At 41.7% G+C, this 23,525-nt stretch overlaps 1 protein-coding gene across 1 annotated transcript; it reads right to left on the reverse strand.

The window, feature by feature from the left end:
* Positions 1 to 6,787: 6,787 nt before the first annotated feature.
* LOC120044157 (exocyst complex component 7-like) lies at positions 6,788 to 22,958 on the reverse strand. The gene is made up of 12 exons (XM_038988739.1): positions 22,892 to 22,958; positions 22,607 to 22,705; positions 22,097 to 22,243; positions 20,027 to 20,163; positions 19,318 to 19,470; positions 17,201 to 17,299; positions 16,882 to 16,941; positions 16,475 to 16,610; positions 14,517 to 14,637; positions 10,969 to 11,032; positions 10,777 to 10,818; positions 6,788 to 9,883 (listed from the first exon to the last, which is right to left on the reverse strand). The coding sequence occupies exons 1-12, from the start codon at positions 22,956 to 22,958 to the stop codon at positions 9,677 to 9,679; spliced, it is 1,332 nt and encodes a 443-aa protein (XP_038844667.1). The 3' UTR covers positions 6,788 to 9,676.
* Between the last annotated feature and the right edge of the window lie 567 nt (positions 22,959 to 23,525).

The raw sequence follows: 23,525 nt of genomic DNA on the forward strand, positions 1-23,525 counted from the left end.
AATACTTACAACAATATGACACATGCTCCACCGTTTCTTTCCAAGGTTATGTACAGAACGTTGGCATTTATCCCTTATTATCTTCTAAATAGGACACAAAAGATCTCCGCTTCGAGAGTCATCTGCAAGTTAGGCTGGTAAGTATACATAAATAAATTAGGCGAGACATTCAAGTAAATGTGACATTTTGTAATACTACTCATTCTGATTCTAAACTACAGTCTTGGGAAGACCCAGACTTATCGTGGGACACATCAGTCTATCATCATGATATGGTTGTCCTGCCTGTCAGCAAAATCTGGACTCCTGAACTCCATGTGACTAATGGGTGAGTCCACTTACAACAGAATACAATAACTTATGCTATGTTTCATTATCATTTTTCATTTAGATTTTATAACATTACAGTCAATTTATGTGTAATCTTCTAAATAGCTAGTGAAACATGGACAGAATTAGAGACAGTACTAATATGTTTTAAGTGGCCAAATGTTTAGGTGTGACAGTTTTAGTAGATCAATCCTCAGTTGTCTGTCCTCAACACTCTCATGTCTAAAGAGTGCAAACAATGATGAAGCACGGCAACAAGGATTTGCTGGTGCACAGCAACGGGACTGTAGAGCACATGGTCATCATGAACACTGTGGTGGGCTGTGAGGTCAATCTGTACAACTACCCCTTCGCTTCAGATTTCTGCCCCATCGCCATCAATGTATGGGCACTTAACGGTAAGAGCATCATTTCAGTCCTCATTCTGTCTGCTAAACAGTTACATACAATTACTTACCAAAGATCTTACTAAAAACAAGATGTTACCAAAACCATTTTTGGTTTTGTTTTATCTGTATAGCCTACTGCAATTCCGTATATAATGCAATTCAGTTTATTTGTCATCTTTGAAATTGTATATGCTCCCTGACTGTCTTCCCTACCTGACCAATGATGTACATTGCCTTCAGAAAGTATTCATACCCCTTGACTTATTCCACATTTTGTTGTTACAGCCTGAATTCAAAATGGATTAAATATATTGTTTCTCTCTCACCCATCTACACACAATACCCCATAATGACAAAGTGAGAAAGTCTTTAGAAATGTTTGCATATTTATAAAAACTTAAATACATAAATTGAATTTACATAATTATTCACACCCCTTTCCTATGACACTACAAATTGAGCTCAGGTGCATCCAACTTTCTTTGATCATCTTTGAGATTTCACAACAAGTTGATTGGAGTCCACCTGTCTATGTAATGTCCCATAGTTGACAGTGCATGTTAGAGCAGAAATTATACCATAAAGTCCTAGGAACTGTCCGTAGATCTCCGGGAATTGTGATGAGGCATATATCTGGGGAAGGGTATAAAATCATTTCTAGAGTGTTGAAAGTTCCCAAGAGCACAGTGGTCTACATCATTAAAAAAAATAATAATATGGAACTACCCAGACACTGCCTAGAGCTGGCTGTCAAATTAAACTGAGAAACCGGGCAAGAAGGACCTTGGTCAGGGAGGTAACCAAGAACTCAATGACCACTCTGACAGAACTACAGAGTTCCTTGGCTGAGATTGGAGAACCTGCCAGAAGGACAACAGTCTCTACAGCACTTCACCAATCTGGGCTTTATAGGAGAGTGGCCAGACGGAAGCCACTCCTGAGAAAAAGGCGCATGACAGGTGGCAGAGCTAGGGCGGTGCTTATCAGACCATGAGACATCCCGAAAATCAGTCTTATCACAAAAATGTCTGTAGCGTCCATACAGTTTGGCCTACAAACTGTTAAAAAGAGACTCTCGCGAACATTGCTCTACAACCCCCACAAGTGTCACAGGACTCGTCTGAAGTCAGTACAGCCGATATGCCAACTTCTGTCTGTAGTATCCGAACAGTTTGGGCTACACTAATATGACCCCTCTATGGAAAGGTGAGTCTCTCACGAACACCCAGAAGCCTCACAAGACTAGTTTAAAGGTTTTTTAAAAATGTATGCAAGAATAAATGGAGATAGTTTAGTGCCTAAAATAAGGGGCTAAATACTATCTGTGTATCCATGTATAAAGCTGTTATTCAATATGTTTCTATGGAGTCTGTAAAATAATAAATGTTGCAAATACGAAAGTAGACATTAATAAATGCTTCCATTTGTATTTTATTTTATACAATGGTGGGGGGAGTGTCAAGACGGAGGCACGTTGGCTTCAACACAGCGACCCCCATTGGTCATCTACTGTACAGTTGTGGCCAAAAGTTGAGAATGACACAAATATACATTTTCACAAAGTTTGCTGCTTCAGTATCTTTAGATATTTTTGTCAGATGTTACTATGGAATAGTGAAGTATAATTACAAGCATTTCATAAGTGTCAAAGGCTTTTATTGACGCAAAGAGTCAATATTTGCAGTGTTGACCCTTCTTTTTCAAGACCTCTGCAATCTGCCCTGGCATGCTGTCAATTAACTTCTGGGCCACATCCTGACTGACGGCAGCCCATTCTTGCATAATCAATGCTTGGAGGTTGTCAGAATTTGTGGGTTTTTGTTTGTCCACCCGCCTCTTGAGGATTGACCACAAGTTCTCAATGGGATTAAGGTCTGGGGAATTTCCTGACCATGGACCCAAAATATCGATGTTTTGTTCCCTGAGTCACTTAGTTATCACTTTTGCCTTATGGCAAGGTGCTCCATCATGCTGGAAAAGGCATTGTTCATCACCAAACTGTTCCTGGATGGTTGGGAGAAGTTGCTCTCGGAGGATGTGTTGGTACCATTCTTTATTCATGGCTGTGTTCTTAGGCAAAATTGTGAGTGAGCCCACTACCTTGGCTGAGAAGCAACCCCACACATAAATGGTCTCAGGATGCTTTACTGTTGGCATGACACAGGACTGATGGTAGCGCTCACCTTCTCCGGACAAATCGGAAAGGGGATTCATCAGAGAAAATGACTTTACCTCAGTCCTCAGCAGTCCAATCCCTGTACCTTTTGCAGAATATCAGTCTGTCCCTGATGTTTTTCCTGGAGAGAAGTGGCTTCTTTGCTGCCCTACTTGACACCAGGCCATCCTCAAAGTCTTCGCCTCACTGTGCGTGCAGATGCACTCACACCGTCACAACAATTGAATTACTCTCCTTGAAGTTCTTGATGATCCGGTAAATGGTTGATTTAGGTGCAATCTTACTGGCAGCAATATCCTTGCCTGTGAAGCCCTTTTGTGCAAAGCAATGATGACGGCACATGCTTCCTTGCAGGTAGCCATGGTTGACAGAGGAAGAACAATGATTTCAAGCAACCACCCTCCTTTTGAAGCTTCATCTGTTATTCAAACTCAATCAGCATGACAGAGTGATCTCCAGCCTTGTCCTCATCAACACTCAAACCTGTGTTAACGAGAGAATCACAGAAATTATGTCAGCTGGTCCTTTTGTGGCAGGGCTGAAATGCAGTGGAAATGTTTGTTTTTTTGCGATTCAGTTCATTTGCATGGCAAAGAGGGACTTTGCAATTCATCTGATCACTCTTCATAACATTCTGGAGTATATGCAAATTGCCATCATACAAACTGAGTCAGCAAACTTTGTGAAAATTAATATTTGTGTCACTCAACTTTTGGCCACAACTGTGCAGTATATTAAACACATCATTGTACCTGACACTCAGGTTTGTGGTAACAGAGGCGTTTGGGCCGGTGTAGCATGCTGCAGACCCAATTGGCCTTTTGGGCTGGACACAGTGAATATTAGGGGTGTAATGGTTCAAACATTTTGATCTGGTTCAGTCCTTGATTTTTGGCTCAGTTTTCAGAAGGGAAAAAAACTACCATTATACCATCCTTTGTAAATGATAATAACGATGGACAATCTTTAATGTAGGCTTAAGTTATCTCCCAAATTAAATAAGGTAAATTAATAAGTTATTCAAGAATAAGAATTATCTAAACAAATGCAAGCTTTTATGTGTTGTAGAGTTCAAGTCAGTAGAGTGAAATAGACTGGGGTAAATGGTTTTAGCAGTATTGCATGACGATAGATGAGAACTGGGGGTGTTATAAAAGCGCACCCGGTGGAAGACAAAAACTGTGTTCCGAGCGGTATGAAACAGGATGAGAGGAGTCAGTGTTTTATTAGTGTGTATGCTGAAAGCAAGAACACTCTAGAAATCTTCCATATTCTTATTATTTGATTACTCCTGTAAGCTTTAGCCTAGCCTTAAAGGGGAAGTTCAGGATTTTACAACTTGATGTTAGAAGGTTCCTCACCCTGAAAGTAGTCTATGGGCCAGGAGAAACATTAATCCATGGTTCAGTTCTCTCTGAACAACAACTAGAAACTTTAGCTAACTTTAGCCACCGCTAACAAAAAAAATCTATGGGAGTGATCGGGGCAATCGTGCAATTGTCAACATTTCATGGCCAAATCAACTCCATATTTAGTTTGATGTTACTTAAAACCTTTCAGTGATACCCATCCCGGATCCGGGAGCATCCTCATCAAAAAAGCTGACTAGCATAGCCTAGCCTAGCCTAGCCTAATGGGACAGGGATATCATATAATATAATTTTCATGAAATCACAAGTCCAATACAGCAAATGAAAGATAAACATCTTGTGAATCCAGCCATCATTTCCGATTTTTAAAATGTTTTACAGCGAAAACACAATATGTATTTATATTAGCTTACCACAATAGCCAAACACACAAATGCATTTATTCACCGCAAAAGGTAGCTATCGCAAAAACCAGCAAAAGATATCAAATGAATCACTAACCTTGAACAACTTCATCAGATGACAGTCTTATAACATCAGGTTATACAATACACTTATGTTTTGTTCGAAAATGTGCATATTTAGAGCTACAAATCCTGATTATACATTGTGAATACGTAGCATCGATTCACCAGAATCTCCAGAGATATTTTGGACACTCACCTAATCTGACCAAAGAACTCATCATAAACTTTACATAAAAATACTTGTTGTATGGCAAATGAAAGATACACTGGTTCTTAATGCAACCGCCGTGTTAGATTTAAAAAAATAACTTTACCATAACAAACAGCTTGCGTTATTGCGAGACAGCGCTCGCCAAAACGGCAGAGAATAGGAATCAACATTTTCCACAGAAATACGAAATATCATAAATTGTTCTTACTTTTGCTGAGCTTCCATCAGAATCTTGTACAAGGAGTCCTTGGTCCAGAATAAATCGTTGTTTGGTTTTAGAATGTCCTTTTCTTCTGTCGAATTCGCGCCAACAATGCTAGCCAAGGTTGATAACGTTCCCACCCTCTCTTGACGCAAAGAATGGAAAACTCAAAGTCCCAATAAACGTTGAATAAACTGATAAAACTCGGTTGAAAAAAACCTACTTTACGATTATATTATCACATGTATCAAATAAAATCAGAGCCGGAGATATTCGCCGTGTAAACCGAAAGCTTTTCAGAAGCTAATGTCGAGCTCCGCCTCGCGCCTTGGTAGAGAAAGGAAATTCCTGACCTGCCACTCCAAAAGCTCTTGTTCGACCTCAGATCAAGCTAGACACCCCATTCCACCTTCCACTGCCTGTTGACATCTAGTGGAAGGCGTATGAAGTGCATGCATATCGATAAATATAAGGCAATTGAATAGGCAGGCCCTGAAACAGAGCCCCATTTTCAGAATTTTCACTTCCTGTCTGGAAGTTTGCTGCCAAATGAGTTCTGTTTTACTCACAGATATAATTCAAACAGTTTTAGAAACTTGAGAGTGTTTTCTATCCAATAGTATTAATAATATGCATATTGTATGATCTAGAATAGAGTACGAGGCCGTTTAAATTGGGCCCGATTTTTTCCAAAGAGAAAATAGCGCCCCCCTATTGACAAGAAGTTTGGGGATTTGGAGACTTTATTTTTTTTATAGCACTTTGCAAATAATGTGGCACTTCTCTCTGAGACCCCACGCTAACAAACAATGACGTTCTGTTTGGATATGGCTGCCAGAATGAACCAAACAGCTTCTTATGGATCTAAACGTGAGGTTGTTTCACCAAAGTGGCTCTGAGATATGTGTTACAGTAGGCTACCACCACTGAAATAGGGATCAAAATATTATAGATCTTTATTATAGATAAATTGAAATGATTTAAAAAAATCTTTTAATTTATGTGATCGTTTTTCCATCCTCTTCTGAGAACCAAGATAAAACCAAAACAAGAAATGAACCGAACAAAAAATGTCAATCTTTACACCCCTGAAACAATAGAGGGTGTGAAGCTATGGTTTTTGTTATAAACTATGGTATGATCTTTGAATGACTGAACTAGTATCAAATATCTGCCTTTCCAGGATGTGGTATGTTCCTGAACTTTGGGAAAGTGAGCACAACTAGTGCAAACCGCGGGGACTGGCTAACCGAGAAAGTGAAACTCGATGCTAAAGGAGGCAGAGATGATCGCAACTATCTTTTGGTTAGTGAGTGCTCCGGGTGATTTCAGTAGTTTTTTGGGGGGACATGTAAAGATACTTTACTCTTCCTATTTTGAAGGGCAAAGCTTAAACATTTACACCGAAAAAATACAATACACTTAAATAAAAATGTATCTGATGTTTTCATACCTTTCATAAGTAGTGTTCCGTTGAGATAAATACACATCCCAGGCTATCTATTGTGTAGATCCAGCTACATGCCACAATTCCAAATGAATGAAAAAAGATTTGCAGTCCAAATTTGCAGTGCGTTTCTTTTCCCATTAATTTGGGGTTAAGGCAGTTGGATCTGCACAACCGATGGTGAAGGATGTGGATTCATTGACATACGGCTTCTTTTGAGTTCTGAAAACATCTGTCTGATTTTGGAATGTAATGCTCTTCCCTTTCAACTTTAAACAAATGCTATACGTTTAGATGCAAGTACTCAAACAAATTATTTCTCTCTTGCCTACCCATCTGTCTTCACAGGTGTCACTGAAAATGCGGTCCGAAAACCCATTTATGTCCCTGGTCCTGCCCAGTATACTGATCATTGTGGCAGATGTGGTGAGCTTCGCCCTGCCGCTGGGAGGGGGCGAGCGTATCTCATTCAAGGTTACACTGGTTCTCAGCTTCATCATGTTCCTCATCATCCTCAACGACCTACTGCCTGGAGGAGGCCAGTGCAGCCCCATCATCCGTGAGTGTCCTGTGTGTAATGCACCAGAATGAAACAGCATTTTGTTGTAACGGGTGTTTATGTAACAGAGTTAAGAACGTTCCATAAGCTTATTTCACAGCTAGCTTGAAATGTCGCCACGGGAGCTATCAAATTTGATATTTTTCTGTAACTCAATTGTGTGGTATGTTGTCAAGGAAAACGGTCACATGTGTTTGGGAGCAATGATCCTGAACAGCAACAGTGATCCTATTGATCCGTTGCGAGCAGAGTTTCACTATTTCCAGCCCGGTATGTTACAGGGACAGTAAAGGAAGCTATACTGTTAGCAGCGTACTGATGTCGGTTTCATGTATACAGTACCTCTCTGCCACCATATAACATTCACACATCTCTCTCTCTCGTTGTTCTCCATAGGAAAGCACTTCTGTTTCTGTTTGGTCATCCTGGTGATGAGCACGTTGCAGTCTATGGTGCTCACACGTCTGGCTAAGTGTGGCACTCTCCGGCCCTGCAGCCTCTCCAAGTCCAAAGATTCGCTGCTTAAAGACACAGAGGGTAAACTTTTTCATTCTTCCCTCATCTCAGTTACCCACAGAGCAAGATATATTTTTATGGTTGCAAAAGACATTAACAAAACATCATTATACAATCAGTTATAACCTGACCATGATGTCATAATGATGTTATTGCAACCAGTTTTACTTGGTACCCCATAAATTACTTTCATCACCATAAACTATTCGTTGTATTTTATTGATGCACAACCTTTTCATTCTTACCCTTAGCTGCAGTTAGAGCATGCAGTTGATGTCTTTCCCAGCATATTTTCTTGTTACCATCATTTGTCTTGCGTGTACGCTGGTCTGGCCAGCTACGCCATTTGATCTTTAATCTGTCACTGAAAACGATGTCATTTTACATCTTTATTTAATCATGTTATATTAATAATAGTTTATCCTTTTTTCTCTCATTTACTTTTGTCTAGAATCCAAGTCTGATATTAAAGCCTCAGAGGAAGAGAATACAGCCCTCCAGAAGGTGGTGAAATTTCTCAACAAAATGGCTGCACAAGACCAGAAAAAAGCTATACACCTTTGCTTTGCCAACAAAGTGGACTTGATCTGTTTCTGTATCTATCTCACTGTCCTCATTGTTTACGCAGTTGTCATTTTATATTTCTCCTTTGGTTCTGAATGTCAGATCAACCAATTAGATTTCTGGTCATAAATTCTTTATTCGCTTTTAACAACCATATTTCAATAAATATTGGTGTATTTGGGTCTTCAGAAATTTTGCGAGCACTAACAAAAAGCTAGTTGTTTTGAGTTTCTGGGTAAAATAAATAAATGTGTTTATTCTTAAGTAGAGCTTTAACAATATTTATTTAAACATGTTTAGAACTAGCCAGTCATGTGGAATAATACATTTAGCAATTAGGACTCTAATGAATAAATGTAACAGGGACTGTAGTGCTATAATCCCCCAGAATAGAGCCCTAGAACTCTAATGAATACATGTAATGGGGACTGAAGCATTATAATCCCCCAGAATAGAGCCCTAGAACTCTAATGAATACATGTAATGGGGACTGAAGCATTATAATCCCCCAGAATAGAACCTTAGAACTCTAATGAATACATGTAATGGGGACTGAAGTGCTATAATCCCCCAGAATAGAACCTTAGAACTCTAATGAATACATGTAATGGGGACTGTAGCATTATAATCCCCCAGAATAGAACCTTAGAACTCTAATGAATACATGTAATGGGGACTGAAGTGCTATAATCCCCCAGAATAGAACCTTAGAACTCTAATGAATACATGTAATGGGGACTGTAGCTGTAGTATTAGTAGTGTGGAAACAAATCAACAGTGTGTTATTTCCTATAGAGGCAGTGTGAAGGCCTTATATTATCTCCTATCTAAGCAGGTTCTCAACCTCAGGATGAGATATCAAATAGTTTCACGATCATCTCCTCCACCTGCGCTGGGCTGTATTTGTGGTACCTCTCAGGGTGTTTGGAGAAATCAGCATGGTCACATCTGTGTAAAGTACAGGTAAAGGACCATAATAAAGGAATATCCCTGTACCAGCGTTCTGTATGACATTCTTACTGCACATCACTATTGAACAGTGCTGAATAAAAAAAATGTCTTGTACATAGAGACCAAACATACATGTTTCACCTACAGTATTTGAAAAGCATCAGTTATTCAACCACCTGTGTGCTGAATTCCAAATGGACCCCCTATTCCCTAGCAGATCTAAGAGGATTGGATAGGTAGAAGCAATACGACAACATTTTCACTAGGCCAATCAGAAGGCAAGATGAAGGTATTACCATAATGCTTTTATCCATCCAATCCGCTCAGATCTACATGAGTGGTAGGGGCTGGTAAATAGGGTCTAGTGAATATGGAGTAAGGGCTAGGGAGTAGGGGCTTGAGAATAGGGGCTAGTGAGTAAGGGCTAGGGAGTATGGGATAGGGAATACGGGCTAGGGAATAGGGTATAGGGAGTAAGGGCGAGGGAATAGGGGCTATGGAATAGGGGTTGATTCTGAATTCAGCAGCAGTCTCCAGTAATAAGCTATGTGATATGCCATGACTCCCCTCAGCAGAAAGGCTGTGTAGGCCTTGGACACCATCTCTCTCTGGGCCTGACAGATGGCCTGGCGCTGCTCTCTGTCTGGGATGGCCCACGCCTTCTGAGCCTTATACAGTTCCTCCAGGCCCTCGTTGAAGCTCTGGACGACACGATGTCAAAGGTCATAGAAAAAGTTTTTGGACCATCATGTTATCACATATGGGGGCACTGTTTTGTAACAGAAAATGCTAACATACAATCTTTGGTGTCCATAAATATAGCATGTTACAAACGGTGCCCCATAAATACGAGCCCTAAGCTGACATTCAGATTCAGAAAACTTTAATGTCCTCAAAGAGGCAATTCATCTTGCAGCAGTCATAAAATATATAACATCTAAAAAAAATATAAAATAAGCTGACATGTTGGGTTTAGACGTTTGTGATCATTCTGTTTGTGAGTATGAATAAGGGTTGTTGTGTAGAGATGGTACTGACTAGGGCTGGAAATTGCCAGGGACCTCACGATACCATATTATCACGTAACTTAGATGCCAATATGTTATGTATTACGATTCTCAATGTATTGTGATTCTCATGATTCTATTTGTATTGTGATTCTCATGATTCTATATGTATTGTGATTCTCATGATTCTATTTGTTTTGCAATTCGATACTGTGATTTTATTGCGATTCGATGTTCCAAACATATTTCTCACCATATATCTGCTGCAGAGAGACGAGAGAGAGACATGAGAAAACTAGTTTTGATCAGTCATGGAAATAAAAAAGTGCTGACAAATTGTTTCCCTAATAAATTGGCGCCTTATTTAAAATGAAGATGGAGAACAAGCTATGAAGGAAAAATACTGGAGTTTTGGTGCAGGTACAGCCAACTAGCACAAATATAATATTGCAATATTGTCAAAACGATACGATATATCGTCAAAGATAATATCTCGATATGTATCTGTATCGACCCCCCCCCACCCCATCACTAGTACTGAAACAGATCCTTTAGGTACATGGAGGAATCTGGCCTCCTTGCCTTACCTTGAACTTGTCTTTAATCACCTGACAGTCTTTTTCTTTCAACTGAAGCCCGATGGTGATGACATATGAAGAATAGAAAAGGTGTGATTAGGTTTGAATAAAACAACAAGCAAATCCACTTAAAGGTAGATAGTGTAATTTGAGAAATATCCTTTTTAATTGAATATACAGTATCAAAACATCTACCCTCACCTTGTCACCTGGCTTAAAGGTGGGCAGATTCTTTTCAGTCAGGCACTCGGTCACCTTCAACCAACTGCAACACACAAGCAGCACACATTCACTGCACAGATCAGTCATGTTCAGTAGCATAATCATTTATTGGACTGCCCACAAGTCTGGAACCAACAAGCCTGAACAGCTTTACCCCCCAAGCCATAAGACTGCTAAATAGTTAACCAATAGGTACAAGGACTATCTCCATTGGCACTTTTTGCATGAACTCTTTTGACTTATGGAATACACTGCTGTTACTGTTTATTCTCTACCTCAATTACATTGTACCCCTACACATGGACTTGGTACTGGTACTCCGTATATACAGCCAAGTTATCGTTACTCATTGTGGATTTATTCCTCCTGTTATTATTTTCGTATTATTTCTCTCAGCAGTGTTGGGATGGTCCCGCAAGCAAACATTTCACTGTTCGTCTACACCTGTTGTTTACGAAGCATGTAACAAATACAATTGTATTTGAGTTGTAGCATAAGATACTTGATTTAACGTAGCATTGTCCCCGTGTGAAGTAATGGTAACGCTTCACTTAAAGCCTGCATGTATCATGCATTATGATGCAGTTATAATGCCGGGATCATGCATTTTGATGCAGTTATAATGCATTATGATGCAGTTACAATGCATTTTGATGCAGTTACAATGCATTATAACACTTGTCATGAGCATGTATGACCACCATAAAATCTATATTATAATATTGTAAACCTAGGCAACAAACATGAGCTGGTAGATTAGTCAACTCACACCGGAGAGGGGGGAATTTGATTCAAAACATTAGATTTCCAAGGGAAAGCAAGTGCCAGGATCTCACAGGAAATAGGGTGTTTTTAAAATATTCCAGAGTTGACAATATTAGCAGCATATCCAGAGACCGAAAAACTGAACAGATGAATATCATTTTGAAGAGGAAGTTGCATTTAATGATTTACAATGATTCCCCGGCCATAAGGGCAGTATGCTAACCTGGTTACCAATCTGTTCCTGTCATCATTCCACTCCTTGTCATGCAAAACATGTTTTAGCAATGACAGGGAGTACAAAGAGTGGAATGTTAGCAGAAAAGGCTGTGGATTTCAGGCTAGCAGGAGGCAGCTAGTCTCGTCTAATAATACATAATGATCAGGACTAATGTTAGACAATGTTAGATTCCATCACTCCCTTCTTCCTCCTCTGGATTCCTGGTCCCTCACCTGTGCTGGTACGCCTGCTTCTGTTGCTCAATCAGTTCCCCGTACTCAACCTCCGGATCCCTGCCGCTGGTTTTAACCACTTCAAACAGAGATGACCTGCAGGTAGATGTCCCTGTCATAACCCCTGTGAGCTGTGACAAATTCACTTACAACACTGAACTAAAGTACATGGAAAGTCAAAATGTAGGTCACTTTGAGTGATCATTATGTTGTGTAGGCCTAGTTAATATCGCAACTTTAGGGATCTCTAATGTCTCAAATAAAGATTTATTATAGTTCCGGACTGTTCTGGAACGCGTTCTGGTAAACTGCATGACCAGGTTCGTATTCATTAGGGCACGCCACAGAAAGTTTTAAAATGTTTTGTAACTGAAAAATAAAATGTGCGTTTTTCATTTCTTAAGTCCCGATGGTCCCTCCCCTCCCTGTTTGACTGTTTTCTTCCATTTGTTGCCTAATGAACATGACCCTTGTAATGGGAATATTAATGTTTGTGCTTTTCTTGTAACTCATTTCTGTGTTCTATTCATCTGCTGTTCTATAAACCAATTTCTGTGTTCATGCAAGTGGCAGACTGTACAAATCACCTATCAGTAGCTGCAATTTGGCAGTACGCCCAGATCGTGTTTTGAGAACAAACGACTGTGTTTTGAGAACAAACAAAATATATCTCCATTTCAAGGTCTCAGCTTAGAGAGAAAGAATCCTCGTGAGGTGTTGGTCTGTCACATGTTATGAAACAGTATTGGTCGGTCACATGTTATGAAACAGTATTGACCGGTCACATGAATGAAACAAGACGGTAATGATTAATGAATTATGCTAAATCATGCAAATATAACTTGTCTGTGTATAGTCGTATATAAGACAACTGCTGGGACTGCCCCAGCAGAGCTCCTGATTGACGTGTGTACTATGGTGCATTGAGCTGGGACTGCCCCAGCAGAGCTCCTGATTGACATGTGTACTATGGTGCATTGAGCTGGGACTGCCCCAGCAGAGCTCCTGATTGACATGTGTACTATGGTGCATTGAGCTGGGACTGCCCCAGCAGAGCTCCTGATTGACATGTGTACTATGGTGCATTGAGCTGGGACTGCCCCAGCAGAGCTCCTGATTGACATGTGTACTATGGTGCATTGAGCTGGGACTGCCCCAGCAGAGCTCCTGATTGACATGTGTACTATGGTGCATTGAGCTGGGACTGCCCCAGCAGAGCTCCTGATTGACATGTGTACTATGGTGCATTGGGCTGGGACTGCCCCAGCAGAGCTCCTGATTGACATGTGTTCTATGGTGCATTGGGCTGGGACTGCCCCAGCAGAACTCCTGATTGACACGTGTACTATGGTGCATTGAGCTGGGACTGCCCCAGCAGAGCTCCTGATTAAACATGTGTACTATGGTGCATTGAGCTGGGACTGCCCCAGCAGAGCTCCTGATTGACATGTGTACTATGGTGCATTGAGCTGGGACTGCCCCAGCAGAGCTCCTGATTGACATGTTCTATGGTGCATTGGGCTGGGACTGCCCCAGCAGAGCTCCTGATTGACATGTGTTCTATGGTGCATTGGGCTGGGACTGCCCCAGCAGAACTCCTGATTGACACGTGTACTATGGTGCATTGAGCTGGGACTGCCCCAGCAGAGCTCCTGATTAAACATGTGTACTATGGTGCATTGAGCTGGGACTGCCCCAGCAGAGCTCCTGATTGACATGTGTTCTATGGTGCATTGGGCTGGGACTGCCCCAGTAGAGCTCCTGATTGACATGTGTACTATGGTGCATTGAGCTGGGACTGCCCCAGCAGAGCTCCTGATTGACATGTGTTCTATGGTGCATTGAGCTGGGACTGCCCCAGCAGAGCTCCTGATTGACATGTTCTATGGTGCATTGGGCTGGGACTGCCCCAGCAGAGCTCCTGATTGACATGTGTACTATGGTGCATTGAGCTGGGACTGCCCCAGCAGAGCTCCTGATTGACATGTGTTCTATGGTGCATTGGGCTGGGACTGCCCCAGTAGAGCTCCTGATTGACATGTTCTATGGTGCATTGGGCTGGGACTGCCCCAGTAGAGCTCCTGATTGACATGTGTTCTATGGTGCATTGAGTTGGTTGGAACCTCTCCAGCGCGCTGACAATAAACAATGATTCATTTAAGATTCACTTCGAGTGTCCCTGTGTAAGAATTTTTCCACAACACCCTGTTCATTAATGTGCAAGGCCCTAATGCCAGACTCAAGCAACGGTTCATCCACACTGTGTATTACAGCTAACACACACTTTGGAAATGTACAAAGAGAGGGCCTACTTCTTCATTGACTTGAGGATGTAGTTGTAGTTGTTGAGGAGGAAGATGGCCCCGAGAGCGTGGTCCTCGTACACCTTGGCCTTACTCTGTAGGTTGTACTGGAGATGCTCCAGCACCTTACCTGGAGAAGGGAAATCATAAACATCATGTAAAACCACAAAGCCACCACATGGGGGCAGTCAAGGTTCCTCATGTAAAACCACATAGCCACCACATGGGGGCAGTCAAGGCACTTGAACTAAACACCACCTGTGGCTGATTCTGACTCACAATCAGGGGTGAAAGGAGATTACATTTTTTGCCAGTATGGGACCTCCAGTATCAAATGTGCTTTCATTGGAGCCAAAAGCCAGAAGCCAGCATATTGCCTTAGCTTAAAGGCGTCTGCATGCTTCCCAGCCGAAACAGTTCAGAAGAGTTTATGCATATATTATGACAACATTTTGTGACGTTTTTCTTCGTTTTGTACTTCGGTAAGGGTTTTTTCAGTTGTTCGGGCACACACATTTTTTTCTTGAGGCAGGCTGAAGTCAGTAGCTGAAGTCTACGCCCCTTCGGCGGTGATTGGTCAATAGTAGGGATTCTTCAGTAAAGACTTTGTTGTCATTCAATGAGAGATGACTCGTTTTTATTTATATTTTTTCATTGAGAAACACTGCACCAAACATCTTAGTTAGATGTAAAGTTGCACAACTAAGATCTCTGCAAAAGCGTGCAAATTAATGACAGAATTCTTGAGCTATCTTAGATTCATTCTGACTAGAAATTTGGTTTGTCACCTAAAACACTCAAACTTTTACAGATGCACAATCAAGAGCATCCTGTCGGGCAGTATCATCGCCTGGTACGGAAACTGCTCCGCCCACAACCGTAAGGCTCTCCAGAGGGTGGTGTGGTCTGCACAACGCATCACCGGAGGCAAACTACCTTCCCTCCAGGACACCTACACCACCCGATGACACAGGACGGCCAAAAAAGATCATCAAGGACAACAACTACTTGAGCCACTGCCTGTTCACCCCGCTATCATCCAGAAGGTGAGGTCAGTACAGGTGCATCAAAGCTGGGACCGAGAGACTGAAAAACAGCTTCTATCTCAAGGCCATCAGACTGTTAAACAGCCATCACTAACATAGAGTGGCTGCTGCCAACATACAGACTCAAATCTCTTGCCACTTTAATAAATGTAATAAATGGATTTAATAAAGGTATCACTAGTCACTTTAGATAATTCCACTTTAACAATGTCTACATGTCTTACATTACTCATCTCCTATGTATATACTGTATTCTACACTATATCTACTGCATCTTGCCTATGCCGCACGCCATCGCTCATCCATATATTTATATGTACATATTCTTATTCATCCCTTTACATTTGTGTGTATAAGGTAGTTGTTGTGAATTTGTTAGATTACTTGTTAGATATTACTGCACTGTCAGAACTACAAGCACAAGTATTTCGCTACATTCGCATTAACATCTGCTAACCATGTGTATGTGACCAATAAAATTTTATTTGATTATTTTGGGGAAGTGTAAACTGGCTACGGTGTCTCAAAATGGACAAACCATACTACTGCCACTTTTTTCTCATTTTTAAGCGAAGGTATGCGAGCCCACTCGACTTTGGCTAGCCGCCAGCTGAACTGAAGCATGCGGACGCCTTAAGACCCAACGGTTCAGCGTCTTGCCCTTGTCAAAGGTGTCATTCTGGATATTAGACACAGCCATGTTGAACACTCACAGACATAAGGACTCAGTGCTCTCTGATTGTCATTCCCCTTGGACTCCTGACTGTCTGATGGCTGTTCTTCTGATTCATCTGCATCTGGTGAACAAAACTATTCTATATCTACACATCTTATCTCAATGAGGAAAAACCAACCATCTAATAACCATCTAGTTTTGTAACCGAAAACTCTATCTAATAAACAAAGAGAAAGACTCCGTACCAGTGTCATGTTGAACGTCCACCTGAACACTACTGGACACCTCCATAGTTACTGTGTCACTGTCTACATCATGAGGATAAAGGATGGACCGAACAACATCTGCAAAGGACAGCAACTGCTGCAGGAATAGAATTGTCTGGAGACAGTAAGAGAACAATTAACATATTAGACATCTTTAGTTAGGTCAGTTCAAATGGGATAAAAAATAAAATATACTTGATTCTATATTTAGTGAGAAACAGACATGTGTCTTCTGTCTAGTATCCCATGATACAACAATATAAGGAAACAAACCCCCTCTGGAACAGAACACCCGTGTCTTTACTCAGTAAGCACATCAGCATTACAGATTCACTTCATTCAATGGAAACTGATGGACATGAAACATCAGAAAAGAGAGTTTTTACATTGCTGTTGAATTCATGAACCGTTCCATCCTTGGACATACTCTCCCTATCAGGGTTGCTCTGTGAGAGAAAGGGGAAAATTACAATTTGGGGTTGAGTTTCTCAAAGCTTCCAGATCATTTTACGTTATAGGAATGTATGCAATCACGCCCCAAAAAATCTCAGTGCTATGAAGCTTTTGGGAAACTCAGCCGACTGTCTGATGAAATAATATTATTACAACGATCCAGTCAGGTTTCCTGAGGTTTCCTTGCTGGATGATGAAATATTTGAAAGTCCTTCCAACTAAAACAATCTTTGAGTGGTTAGAATGTCGTACCTTGACGTGAGCAGAAAAATCCTTCAGTGCTCTGGCTGCCAGGGTCTTCATAGATGTAACGAGTTTGGAAAGCTTGGCCAAGGTGCCGCTTGTTGTGCACTGACAGGGAATATGATACATGACATCACACAGTCAGCCATAATAATACAGTCGTGGCCAAAAGTTTTGAGAATGACACAAATATTAATTTTCACAAAGTCTGCTGCCTCAGTGTCTTTAGTTATTTTTGTCAGATGTTACTATGGAATACTGAAGTATAATTACAAGCATTTCATAAGTGTCAAAGGCTTTTATTGACAATTACATGAAGTTGATGCAAAGAGTCAATATTTGCAATCCGCCCTGGCATGCTGTCAATTAACTTCTGGGCCACATCCTGACTGATGGCAGCCAATTCTTGCATAATCAATGCTTGGAATTTGTAGGTTTTTGTTTTTCCACCCGTCTCTTGAGGATTGACCACAACTTCTCAATGGGATTAAGGTCTGGGGAGTTTCCTGGCCATAGACCCAAAATATTGATGTTTTGTTCCCCAAGCCACTTAGTTATCACTTTTGCCTTATAGCAAGGTGCTCCATCATGCTGGAAAAGGCATTGTTCGTCACCAAACTGTTCCTGGATGGTTGGGAGAAGTCGCTCTTGGAGGATGTGTTGGTACCATTCTTTATTCATGGCTGTGTTCTTAGGCAAAATTGTGAGTGAGCCCACTCCCTTGGCTGAGAAGCAACCCCACACATGAATGGTCTCAGGATGCTTTACTGTTGGCATGACACAGGACTGATTGTAGAGCTCACCTTATCTTCTCCGGACAAGCTTTTTTCCAGATGCCCCAAACAATCGGAAAGGGGATTCATCAGAGAAAATGACTTTACCTCAGTCCTCAGCAGTCCAATCCCCGTACCTTTTGCAGAATATCAGTCTGTCCCTGATGTTTTTCCTGGAGAGAAGTGGCTTCTTTGCTGCCCTTCTTGACACCAGGCCATCCTCCAAAAGTCTTCGCTTCACTGTGCGTGCAGATGCACTCACACCTACCTGCTACCATTCCTGAGCAAGCTCTGTCCTGGTGGTGCCCCGATCCCGCAGCTGAATCGTTTAGGAGACGGTCCTGGCGCTTGCTGGACTTTCTTGGGCGCCCTGAAGCCCAAGAAACAATTGAACAACAATTGAACCGCTCTCCTTGACGTTCTTGATGATCCGATAAATGGTTGATTTAGGTGCAATCTTACTGGCAGCAATATTCTTGCCTGTGAAGCCCTTTTTGTGCAAAGTAATGATGACGGCACGTGTTTCCTTCCATGTAACCATGGCTGACAGAGGAAGAACAGTGATTCCAAGCACCACCCTCCTTTTGAAGCTTCCAGTCTGTTATTCGAACTCAATCAGCATGACAGAGTGATCTCCAGCCTTGTCCTCGTCAACACTCACACCTGTGTTAACAAGAGAATCACTGACATGATGTCAGCTGGTCCTTTAGTGGCAGGGCTGGAATGCAGTGGAAATGTTTTTGGGGGATTCAGTTCATTTGCATGGCAAAGAGGGGCTTTGCAATTAAATGCAATTCATCTGATCACTCTTCATAACATTCTGGAGTATATGCAAATTGCCATCATACAAACTGAGGCAGCAGACTTTGTGAAAATGTATATTTGTGTCATTCTCAAAACTTTTGGCCACCACTGTACATTTCCCTCAGTATACTGACCCCAATTCCAGACAATTCAGGAACACTGAAATTCCAATTCTCTTCCATGCTTTTCAAGGAGGAAAGTTTGGAATTGGAATTTGGTTAACTTTCTGAATTGACTGGTATTGAAATAGAATTTACCCCAACCCTGACCCCTCCTGACCATTACAACCCCTGACCCTGACTCCCCAGACCATGACAACCCTGACCCCACCCCTGAGCATGACCCCAACCATGACCACCCCCTGACCCCAACCCCGCTGACCATGACACCTCCTGACCCCAACCAAGACTCCAACCCTGACCCCCATGACCATGACCGCCACTGACCATGACCCTCTCCATGACCCCCGCCGACCATGACACCCCCCTGAGCACACAACAATAGAGAGAAAGCTCAACTTTAAACTGTCCTCTCAGGATTATATGGCACCTTTAGTAATGTGTTAAACTCTTTGTCCTCCTCCAGGAGACGGCCCAGGACAGGTAACATGGTGACGAGGGCTGTGTAGTCGTGACGTGAACAGGCTCGTCTGACAGAGGACACAATGTTCTCCCCATTCTGGATCAGCTGGTTCAGAGCCACCTGAAGGAAATAAGATTACAATTACAAATTAGAACAACTTTATTGTCCACGCAAAGTGGACATTTGTCTTCGGCTTCACCACATAAAAACAGACATTAAACACCCTCATGAGCACATCATTCTCAAGACCATTAAATAAACTCATAAACAAAGTACAAAAGTGCTGCAGTGACAGATTATGTACATAACACCACATACATAACATGTACATAACACCATGTACATAACACCATGTACATGACATGTACATAATGACATCATTGGTCTAAAACTATAATCATCATCAAGACTTCAACTAGAATCATCAAGATACCTTACAGCCACATCTCCCCGGTAGTGTAAGATGTAGAACCATGTGTATATATAAACATGATGGTTATACACCTGTAATGATCTCCATTATGAAGAGCTCCCCATATTAAATGTTTGTTTTGTGTATCATCTGGCCACTGTGAAGCCTTATAATAGCCAAAAGCAAATGTCCACATTTGTGTCGACATTGACAATAAAGTTGTAATATTTTATTCATCACATTTTAATATCCTTCACTTCTGACCTGGATGAGAGTTTCAAAGGTATTGGAGCAGTTCAGAGGGAAGACTTTGGACACCATGGTGTATTCACTCTTGGCCAGGGACAAGAAGGCTGTGATGCAGGCCATGTAGGTCTCATTGTCTAATATGCTGTCCCGCCCTAGTGACACAAGACAGGAGTGAAAGGGTGAATGCCATGGAAATATCATTAACATTATATATCATCTATCTATAGTTTAATGAAACCTTTATTTAACCAGGGAGTACCTTGATATAAAAAGTCCTTTATTTAACCAGGAAGAACTTTGATATAAGAAATCTAGGGTCATTTTTTTAGGGAAACCTGGATCTATGGCATGTTTAGTAATATGTTCACAAAAAAATTTGCAAACAGAAAAGCATCCCCTGTAACTGTGTCTACAGTGGCTTGCAAAAGTATTCACCCCCTTGGCATTTCTCCTACTTTGTTGCCTTACAACCTGGAATTAAAATAGATTTTTGGGGAGTTTGTATCATTTGATTTATACAACATGCCTACCACTTTGAAGATGCTAAATATTTTTTCTTGTGAAACAAACAAGAAATAAGACAAAAAAACTGAAAACTTGAGCATGAATAACTATTCACCCCCCCAAAGTCAATACTTTGTAGAGCCACCTTTTGCAGCAATTACAGCTGAAAGTCTCTTGGGGTATGTCTCTATAAGCTTGGCACATCTAGCCACTGGGATTTTTGCCCATTCTTCAAGGCAAAACTGCTCCAGCTCCTTCAAGTTGGATGGGTTCTGCTGGTCTACAGCAATCTTTAAGTCACACCACAGATTCTCAATTGGATTGAGGCCTGGGCTTTGACGAGGCCATTCCAATACAGTTAAATGTTTCCCCTTAAATCACTTGAGTGTTGCTTTAGCAGTATGCTTAGGGTCATTGTCCTGCTGGAAGGTGAACCTCCGTCCCAGTCAAATCTCTGGAAGACTGAAACAGGTTTCCCTCAAGAATTTCCCTGTATTTAGTGCCATCCATCATTCCTTCAATTCTGACCAGTTTCCCAGTCCCTGCCGATGGAAAAACATCCCCACAGCATGATGCTGCCACCACCATGCTTCACTGTGGGGTTGGTGTTCTCGGGGTGATGAGAGGTGTTGGGTTTGTGCCAGACATAGCGTTTTCCTTGATGTCCAAAAAGCTACATTTTAGTCTCATCTGACCAGAGTACCTTCTTCCATATGTTTGGGGAGTCTCCCACATGCCTTTTGGCGAACACCAAACGTGTTTGCTTATTTTTTTTCTTTAAGCAATGTCTTTTTTCTGTCCACTCTTCTGTAAAGCCCAGCTCTGTGGAGTGTACGGCTTAAAGTGGTCCTATGGACAGATATTCCAATCTCCGCTGTGGAGCTTTGCAGCTCCTTCAGGGTTATCTTTGGTCTCTTGGTTGCCTCTCTGATTAATGCCCTCCTTGCCTGGTCCGTGAGTTTTGGTGGGTGGCACTCTCTTGGTAGGTTTGTTGTGGTGCCATATTCTTTAACAATTTTAATAATGGATTTAATGGTGCTCCGTGGAATATTCAAAGTTTCTAATATTTTTTTATAACTCAACCCTGATCTGTACTTCTCCACAACTTTGTCCCTGACCTGTTTGGAGAGCTCCTTGGTCTTCATGGTGCCGTTTGCTTGGTGGTGCCCCTTGCTTAGTGGTGTTGCAGACTCTGGGGCTTTTCAGAACCGGTGTATATATACACTGAGATCATGTGACACCTAGATTGCACACAGGTGGACTTTACTTAACTAATTATGTGACTTCTGAAGGTAATTGATTGCACCAGATATTATTTAGGGGCTTTATAGCAAAGGGGGTGAATACATATGCACGCACCACTTTTCAGTTTTAATTTTTTTGAAACAATTTTTTTTTTTCATTTCACTTAACCAATTTGGAATATTTTGTGTATGTCCACTACATTAAATCCAAATAAAAATCTATTTCAATTACAGGTTGTAATGCAAAAAAAATTGAAAAACACCAAGGGGGATAAATACTTTTGCAAGGCACTGTATAACCATCATGAAGGTGGTGTGCAAGGTGGACTTTCATTACCTGTTTTTTTGTTCTTCTTGACGGCAGAATCCACACGCTTGCTCTGCAGCACCGGGCAGAGGAGGTTCCTACTCTTGTGGTCCTTCAAACCCTTCATGGAGCAGTCCAACTGATTGGAGCGCACCATGGCATAGTGGGCCTTGATGTCTGTAGAACAATAACAGCACGATTGATTACCATGACCACTGATCAATGGAGCAAAGGGTGTTTATGTTGTGCTGTTGGGACGCAGGTTCAAATCCTAGGTCCGCTGTGGCAGAGATAAACCGTGTTACAGATACACAAGCCCTAGAACATAAAGAAACAGATACAACAAACATATAATACAATGAAGTGAAGGATAATTGTGCAGGGAGATGTCAGGGAAACCCCACAGAGAGGACATGTGGGAGGGTCTTGGCCCTCACCAAAACGTCAGTTCAGTTACGTATATTTAAGAAAGCTAATTGACGCAGATACGCCTCCACCCTCTCAATAGAAGAGATGCCTCCTAGGCTGCGTTTAACTTACCAAAGGCTGAGCTGGGCTTGGGTCTGAAGTATGGAAGGATGTAGGAGGTGGAAGCTGGGGGCTTGGGTTTGCAGGATGGGAAGGTATGGGAGGTGGAGTCTGTAGGCAGAAATGGGATGGACTCCAAAGATGGGTGCCTAATATGGGGAATATTTAGTCTGCTGCATGGCTTCGAGGTGGATACCTTGGTGAAAGAGCTACTGGATTCCAGTTTTCCGAGGGAGTCTAGTGATGGATTCTTGTCTAGTGATGGCTTTCTGTCCAGGGACTGCGTTTTGAATATACCAAATGACTTCAGGCCGAGCATCTTGGTGAACAAGCTGTTTGCTTTCAGTTTTCCAAGAGAGTCCATTGATGGCTTGTTTTCTATTGATGGCTTTCTGCCTAGAGACTGTGTTTTGAGTTTGGAGCAGTAGGACTTCTTGGTGAAAAAGCTGCTGGGCTCCAATTTTCCCAGAGAGTGGTAGGATGGGTTTCTTTCCAGTGACCGTGTTTTGAATTTGCTGGCAGAGACTCTCCTCTTAGCTGTCAGAGCTGCATCCTCACCTGGATTAACACTGACATCATTAGCATCCTCACCTGGATTAACACTGACATCATTTGCATCCTCACCTGGATTAACACTGACATCATTAGCATCCTCACCTGGATTAACACTGACATCATTAGCATCCTCACCTGGATTAACACTGACATCATTAGCATCCTCACCTGGATTAACACTGACATCATTAGCATCCTCACCTGGATTAACACTGACATCATTAGCATCCTCACCTGGATTAACACCGACATCATTAGCATCCTCACCTTGATTAACACTGACATCATTAGCATCCTCACCTGGATTAACACTGACATCATTAGCATCCTCACCTGGATTAACACTGACATCATTAGCATCCTCACCTGGATTAAT

The sequence above is a fragment of the Salvelinus namaycush genome, chromosome 3 (assembly GCF_016432855.1).
Source record: "Salvelinus namaycush isolate Seneca chromosome 3, SaNama_1.0, whole genome shotgun sequence".
Taxonomy (NCBI): Eukaryota; Metazoa; Chordata; class Actinopteri; order Salmoniformes; family Salmonidae; genus Salvelinus; species Salvelinus namaycush.